The 7,479-nt window shown below is 44.4% G+C and overlaps 5 protein-coding genes across 5 annotated transcripts; 2 read left to right on the top strand and 3 right to left on the bottom strand.

Annotated features, from left to right (window-relative positions):
• Positions 1–740: 740 nt before the first annotated feature.
• PHALS_06863 (trafficking protein particle complex subunit 2-like protein) lies at positions 741–1,136 on the top strand (the record flags this gene model as incomplete). The annotated part of the gene is made up of 2 exons (XM_024720227.1): positions 741–773; positions 840–1,136. 2 exons carry the CDS (start codon positions 741–743, stop codon positions 1,134–1,136), a joined length of 330 nt encoding a protein of 109 aa, XP_024585446.1.
• A 171-nt stretch (positions 1,137–1,307) lies between these two features.
• Positions 1,308–2,850, bottom strand: PHALS_06862 (mrna surveillance protein pelota; the record flags this gene model as incomplete). The annotated part of the gene is made up of 5 exons (XM_024720226.1): positions 1,308–2,267; positions 2,346–2,426; positions 2,487–2,552; positions 2,624–2,758; positions 2,821–2,850. The coding sequence occupies 5 exons, from the start codon at positions 2,848–2,850 to the stop codon at positions 1,308–1,310; spliced, it is 1,272 nt and encodes a 423-aa protein (XP_024585445.1).
• A 42-nt stretch (positions 2,851–2,892) lies between these two features.
• PHALS_06861 (uncharacterized protein) lies at positions 2,893–3,344 on the top strand (the record flags this gene model as incomplete). Its single annotated transcript, XM_024720225.1, has 4 exons — positions 2,893–2,920; positions 2,979–3,033; positions 3,101–3,155; positions 3,240–3,344. The coding sequence occupies 4 exons, from the start codon at positions 2,893–2,895 to the stop codon at positions 3,342–3,344; spliced, it is 243 nt and encodes an 80-aa protein (XP_024585444.1).
• A 273-nt stretch (positions 3,345–3,617) lies between these two features.
• Positions 3,618–4,214, bottom strand: PHALS_06860 (uncharacterized protein; the record flags this gene model as incomplete). The annotated part of the gene is made up of 3 exons (XM_024720222.1): positions 3,618–3,796; positions 3,870–3,995; positions 4,061–4,214. 3 exons carry the CDS (start codon positions 4,212–4,214, stop codon positions 3,618–3,620), a joined length of 459 nt encoding a protein of 152 aa, XP_024585443.1.
• A 147-nt stretch (positions 4,215–4,361) lies between these two features.
• PHALS_06859 (notchless family protein) lies at positions 4,362–6,590 on the bottom strand (the record flags this gene model as incomplete). The annotated part of the gene is made up of 6 exons (XM_024720221.1): positions 4,362–4,374; positions 4,432–5,630; positions 5,702–5,869; positions 5,946–6,132; positions 6,198–6,355; positions 6,438–6,590. The coding sequence occupies 6 exons, from the start codon at positions 6,588–6,590 to the stop codon at positions 4,362–4,364; spliced, it is 1,878 nt and encodes a 625-aa protein (XP_024585442.1).
• Positions 6,591–7,479: the final 889 nt, after the last annotated feature.

The following is a 7,479-nucleotide window of genomic DNA, read 5'->3' as shown; positions in this document are numbered from 1 at the left end:
CGTGTCGTGGACACAGGGCTCATTGAGCAAGGAAGTTGTTAAACTCCAACAAATTGATTTGCAGTGTCTAACGGACACGTGAGCCTCGTTGAGGCAATAATCGATTGGAACTGTAAATGCTCTCAATTTTATTGGGGGAGGGGTTACACTAACCGTAATAAAAGGGGCGTGTTTGTCACACGAGATGTGCATGGTGTGACCACCCACCCAAACAAGAATACGGTACGGGGCTAGGTAGCCAGTAGTTATGCATGTATTTAGATTTTATTATATATATTTAGTATATTTAGAAAAATGTAAACTCTGAAAATTAGGATAAAAAGATAAATAAAAATCAGTTTGGAATCCAAACCAATGAGTCGATTAGCCTTCAGAAGGCAAAAATTACTCTGGGAGTAAGCGGATTGCGATCCCCTAACTCATACTTGGTTCTTGTAAAAATAAAAGGTCGGTGAGCTAAAGTACGCTTCCTCAAGCGCTAAGCTACGGCAGCCCGCTGCAAAATACCTTTTAGGATTCATTGTTCTTTGAATATATTCGTTTTCCATATCTTTTAATAAAACTTTCTTGATTTTTTTTGGATCTTCATAGATACCGATATTCCGGTACTTATGAATATTCAAAATTACGCTACAACTAAATGTAATGTATACATCCGTTCCAAATGTGAAAGGGCAAATTTTACACTGAAACAATTCTGAGTACTACAGTGAAATGGTACACATGTTATATTCTCTAAAATGATTGCATGTGTAGCGGTCATCGGCGCAGCCGTAAGTACGTAAAAATTTGTCACCTTTGCGTCCTATACAAAACTATCTGCTGCTTGCATTGTGCAGAATAACCCCTTATATATTCGCACGTTTGGTGAGGAGAGCGAAGACTTAGGGTTTCATTATGTAGCGCACGTATCTCTTGACGTGATCGAGGAAAAGATGCGGTGTGCAGCTGTCACGGCATCTAAGGACGACATGTATTTGGGTTTTCTTGGCCCAATTGAAGATTACCGAGTCTTTGGTTACGTGACTAATACGTCTGTCAAGTTTGTCGTGGTGCTACAGGAAACTCCCGTCCGTGAGTCTGAGTTGAGACCGGTACAATCAGTCCTTGCACCAGGCCAATTAACATCGCTCTAACATATTGTCGGGTCTGTCCAATACAGTTTCTTGCGGAGGTCCATCGCTTGTATGTCAATGCGATGTCAAATCCTTTCGCGCCACTGGGAGAGCGACTTACATCTCAGACTTTTGACAAGCGAGTGTCGAATCTCGTCGTTCAATACAACACAAGTAGCTGAAGTGGAAAAACTAAGCACTTTCATTCTTTAATGGAATAGAACAATCAGCCTTTGAAGCGTCTACCAAAACATTTCCAGCCCCGCTATCTTCATCCTTCTCGTCCTCACCTTCAGAATCGTCGTTTTGATCCTCTTCGTCGATTTCGGGCATTGGGAAACGTAGAATAGCAGCGATACCACTCACTTGACCAAGCTTTTCGCCCGACACGTGCATACTACTGAAAAGCCGCACTGTGCCACCATTATCTCGCACACTTTCTACTATTTCAACATACTTACGACGCGTTGCGATATCTTGCGATCGAAACAGAGCATCCGAGATCATAAGCGTCTCAATGGCCATGTTAGAATTTGCTCGAATGACGTGCTTGTAACCGTAGTATGCGCGATCCTGGTCAATATGCAGCATGTTGAAGAATTGTTCTAGGCACTTGACATCTTCCACTGCCTTTGTATCCGCCACGTGTGACTGAATTGATGGGTCACTCAGTACTTCGTCCAGCGCATGCTTGTGACCAGATGATGAATGGCATAGCACAAATTTCTGCTTATTCTCAAGAATAATCTTGTCATCGTGGCGGACAGCATGCTCTAACATGAACTTATAAAAGTTATCCTTGACGAACCCTGGACTCGCGAGGATTACACACTTGACTAGCTTAAAGTCAATATGCTGCCGAATGGAGCGCACGATGTTTTCGTAAAATCTTTCGATCCCCTTCGCGTGGGCCGAGTTTCCAGGGCGTTTTTTGGGTACACTAATCTCAATCCTTGCACGAATGACAGTCATGTCACCCTTGATTAAGCATAGATGGGCCAGGCCAGACTGCATGACCACTGCCGCTAGCTCAGCTTGTTTAGTGACGTCGCATGCTATGTTAATGCGCTCTAATGACATGACGTCCCAGCAGTTTTTAGTTAGCGTAAAATCACGATTCATTTCAAGATCTAGCGTGTGATAAGCTCCCAGCTGCCCACACAACCCGTTAATGCATGAAGTATATAGCATCCTCTATCAGAAGTGCACCATTAAATATCACAAACATACCCGGACATGTTGGCTCTCCATAATATTCTTGCCCTTGATCCGCAGTACACATAGTGCTGGGTCAAAATTTACTTGCTCTACCTAAACATGGTCAGTCTTTTAACGGTTTGATATACTTCGCCACCAATCTTCGCACATCACCTCGATTTGAAGAGTCATTCGCACACGCTGGCTACTGGTAGAGCCCGTCACACCTTCTTTTACCACCTAAAGACGCCACATCAGTCCACCTTATCCTTTATACAGGACCAAGCGAAACCAAAACTGAACTCACAGACCTTGCGGATCGTCGTCGTTTTTACTAAGTCCGATACGTGGATTAGATTGTAAATGTGCCACATATCTTCAGGCTCTTCAGCACGCAAGATCACAAATCCTGCGCTATCCTTCTCGCTGATCTGCTTCTTGAGGAGCTTCATGTTCGACCGTTAATACTAGCACATAAATTAATTTGGAAAAGTAATAGTCTCAACACTTTAATTGTAATAACGGCCATTATGTTCATTGACAAAATGTAAGCTTCGCTGCGCGTGAAGTGGATTTTTTGATGTTTTTTATTCGTGCTGCATCAACAAGTACTTATTATATACAACTTATTAGTACTTTCATCCAACAACAATATCGCAAAAATAGCGAAGAATTCCAGATTTTGCCGAGTTATTTTTGATTGCGCTTGGAAATCGCAGACGTAAGGCAATATGCCAACTTTGCCAGCACTGATGACCTTTGAGTCTCACTGAGATTGAAACTGGTAGACGGGGATCCTGGACGAACATTCGCGTCATTACCACCGTGTCGATCAGTACAACCGTAAAATGTCTTTCTTGTCTCCATGTATTTGTCAATGTCCCAACCACAAACGTTTTCTTCACTAACGTACCGCTCAATGATTAGAGTGTGCTTCTGGAACGGATTATCGACAGAAAAGCAAGTGAAGTATTGCTCGAGATCTTGCGCCCAGAGTACTATCACGTTGGCTATGGTAGTGAAGCGAAGTGACGTCTCAGGATTCCTGCACACGATTTTATCCTGACGGCACCGCGCTGAGTTCAAATCATGCTGGATCGCCAGCCGATCGGCCTAGTGAAGACTTCACATGGTCTTGTATTAAGCAAATTTTCAGCTTCATGTTCCCTCACCTGATCCTAGTGAAATTCTGGTGCTTGCTAGATGATTTCACGCGACCAGCCGGCGAAAGTGAACGAGTTTGCTCACAGCTACCTTTACCGTGATCCAATTGTTGACATGCTTAGCCAGCCGCAATTTAATTAATTAAAAATATGGTACTTCTAACTTAAACAACTGCAGCTCGAGTGATAGCTTTCTGCAGCTACTTCCTACAACGCCCTTCTTCGTTGCACGAAAGACAGAAGACGCGGTCGAGCTGTTCATCACAATTGAGCGTCGAGCACAGCGAACAAAAGGAGTGACAACACGCGTCACATTCGCGGCTGCAGCAGTTGCCCATCTGCCGATCACAGTGTCTGCAATAAACCTTCATGCTAGGCTCAAACTGACACTTACCGCATTCACACACAGCGACGCAAACGCGAGATGCCTCGATTTTGCCAGCGAACAGGCGAGTGATGCTGCTGTGTTTCTTCATACGCGCATTAGTGACGGCGGCGGACATTAAGCAGCTCAATGCGTCTAATTATGACGTTCAAACAGTCAGTATATTGTAATTTGGTACTGCCTTGTCTTGCGTCACTCACCGATGGGAACAGAACGGTCTCGATAACGCTTAGTAGACGCATGCTGCGATTTACAAGGCGACATCGAGGCCCAGAGAGACGATGGGGGTGGTGTCATGCCCAAATCATCCATGTTGTTATTCTGGTTTGTAATGTCATCGCGCATGCGCTTCATTGCTCAGCGAAGGGGAGACCGCGCCTTTTGAGATGAAGCTGCTACTGCGGATGGCGGGAAGCTATGGCGTTCGTTAAAATACGAAATGGAATGCTTTATTGAGCTTACTTCAAACCCTTTCAAATAGAATAGCACAATTTCTAATTACTAGTGTTTCCAGCTGCTCAAGAGACAAAGTAAGGAATTATTCAAATATTGAGCTACAACTTTTACGTACATCTTGATGGTATGATCCTTGCTGCCTGATGCCACCATATCACCATTTGGACTCCAGTCTAGCGCATACACTTCGTCTGCGTGGCCCGATAATGTCGTTTTGGCATTCTTAGGGTCACGCATCTCCCACACTTTCACGGTCGAGTCTTTGCTGGCCGTCACGATCAAGCGCGAGTCGCTGGACCAGCATACTTGATACACTGCACCGACATGGCCTGTAAGAGTAGCAACAAATTTGCCTGTCTGACCGTTCCAAATCTTAACCTTTTTATCAAAACTGGCGCTTGCAAAGTATCGTCCATCTGGAGAAAAGCTCAAATGATTTACCGGCTGCTGATGGCCCGTGAGACGCGCCAGTGGCTTTTTGCTCTTTGAAGGCTCCCAAAAGAATAAGGTAAAGTCATCTGAGCCAGAAACCAGACGCTCTGGCTGACCCTTAAGGACCTCTTCGTATCGCTTCAGCGCGGCCTGCTGCATTTCTTTGCGCGACAAGAAACTTTGGAAGTCGTGACCAAACGAACCCGAACGGCAAACATAGTCCACATTTAGTGCCAGCGTGTTTATACGGTGACCATGCCCGACTAAAGTACGAACGAGCTTGCCCACATGTTCACCTTCTACAGCCCAAACTTTTATTGTACGATCTCGGGATGCACTGTAAAGCAAGCCTTGACCTCCCCATTTGATGCACTCTACTGAGTCCGTGTGGCCAGATAATGAAGCAACGCATCGTCCCGTGCGAGCGTTCCACACTTTTATTGATCCATCTTTCGAGGAACTTGCAAAGTGCTCACAAGCGGCATTTCTATGCATCGGCTCCCACGTCAAAGAGTTCACCCATTGTTTGTGCCCCTTTATAGACTGGCCAACCTGCTTACCCGTCAGCGGATCCCACAAACGAATTTCACCATTTCTGTCAGCAGATGCAAAGCGTAATCCATCTGGCGACCACGCCGTACTCAAGACGTGATTTCTGTGTCCACGACCCGTGTACTTGGGCATGCACGTGTTCGTATCCCAGAAACGTACAGTGGCATCGCCTCCACCACTTGCTAGTCTTTTTCCATCGGGACTAAAACTTACGTGCAAAATAGCTTCCGAATGTCCCTGCAATGTATCACTACAGCGGGTGACTGGACGCACACGAAACGGTGCCAGTGGCTGAAATGTAATGGTCAATGCCGTCTCCGTCGACAATCTCTACAATATACAATTTTATATTTTAAAAGCGTAAACTGTGACATCACGTAGTTATAGTCAGACTCACGCACCAGCTCTTCCACTGTGGCCTTGAGTGTGGTCGTTACCTCCGTCTCGCCAAGGAAGAGCGAGTAGGGCACACGGTCCTTGCCATTCTGCAGCAACATATTGACTAATTCTTCCATCTGGCGAATGGTGGAGTTCATGGGAATTTCTAGTTGCGGACCCACATTTGTACCCTGTTGACATGTATGAAAGTTAGTAGTAGTACGATTGTGCTGAGAAGCGTGATATTCAACGTGTTTTGTGTCTTACGTCTTCCCTCTGAAATTGAGCGATGGCAGAAGTCAAGTCTTTATCCTCCAGCTCTTCGTTTTCGTCACTATCGCTTGATTCCTGTGGATTGGCGGTTCTGTCACCGAAGGTGCTGTCGCCAATAATTTCGTGTTCCACCTTCATCTTCTTGACGACATGCACTACCATGTTACGTTTAAACTGTTGGCTATTGAGAATATACAGATTTTGACCAATCACAGATTGAAATTTAGATAACATTTAGCTCTTTACGGTCCTGCTTTGTAAATCATCACAGCTTTCTCGTTATAGTAGAAAAAAACAAAGTTTCGTGTCACATGGGTCACGAACGAGCCAAAGTTGCGACCGATACAAACAACCCAGTGCGGACCCCATGCCTCGTCGAGGTGAGCCTTGATGTCCTCACATACCTGGTAGTTCCATTAAAGAAAAACGTTATGTCACTCATTAGTTTCCCAGCTTCATATCACTTAAGCACCCTAATACACCCACTGCCAATCCGTTTTTCTCCCATTCTTCGGTATCAAACTTGGCCAACCGCATCGTGACATTCCTGATGACGTCTTCTAATATGTCGTCATCCATATCACAAGGCGTTTTAATCTTTGCACCCCACATGTGCTGCCAGTTCGGTGTATCTCCCATATTTTCGAACTGGTGTCTAGCGATAGATCGCGACTATTCAAAGGTTTCTTTATTCATTAAAAACCATAAAAACGAAACTACATTTTATTGTACCGCTGCGCAATGACGACGCGATTATTAAGTCGGTGTGGCAATAGCGCGGAAAAATCACAGGTGGCGCTACACCAGTGAGGTCCAAAGAGACATTTGTTGTATTTTAGTATGAGTGTTTTGTGACTTCGTAGTTAGGAAGAAAAAAAGCAAACAGGAGCATGTGCTAGTATATTGTCAATTCGCGACGAATATTCGAGATAAGATTGTTATGCCTTAAGTCATTTGCGGAGGTGACAAGGATGAGCACCTTTTGAAATGCGTATAGAGATGTACGTTTTCTATTTTCCAATTTTCTTTCAGAACTGTCGCTTGTGTTATGGTAGCATCTGCAAGCCGTGCTTCTAATCTGCGATCATCACGAGGTCAAGCCAATTACAAAGACCCATAAGCAGGAGTAAGCTGTGTTGAAGCGAATGCAGATGTCAAAACGTATCAAATTCATTACAAGAAAATTTTATCTTCCCTTGCTCGCTGTTGATTTCATCAGCCTTGGGTAAAAGGCTTTTTCTAAGCACTAGAGCGCAAGAGCTCAAAGATCTGACCATACTAATGAGACTTGCAAGACATAGCTCCGACAACGTCCTTACATTTATCGGTGGTTAATGTTATATGTGTTGGAACGGTACCGGTATGTAACAGGAAATGAGCCAGCTTTCATACGAGACTTCCATCCTACCGATCGCAATAGAGATGGATTCAACCACAGATAAAATTAATCTAGAAGAAATAGAATTCGTCACTAAAATGCGTCGATATTGAACCTAAGGCTAAATATTACTAACGAATTTTTACGAAT

Source organism: Plasmopara halstedii (genome assembly GCF_900000015.1).
Source record: "Plasmopara halstedii genome assembly, contig: Scaffold_3060, whole genome shotgun sequence".
Lineage (NCBI taxonomy): Eukaryota > Oomycota > Peronosporomycetes > Peronosporales > Peronosporaceae > Plasmopara > Plasmopara halstedii.
The sequence above is the reverse complement of the archived record's forward strand: the minus strand, read 5'-3'. Positions and strand labels throughout refer to the sequence as shown.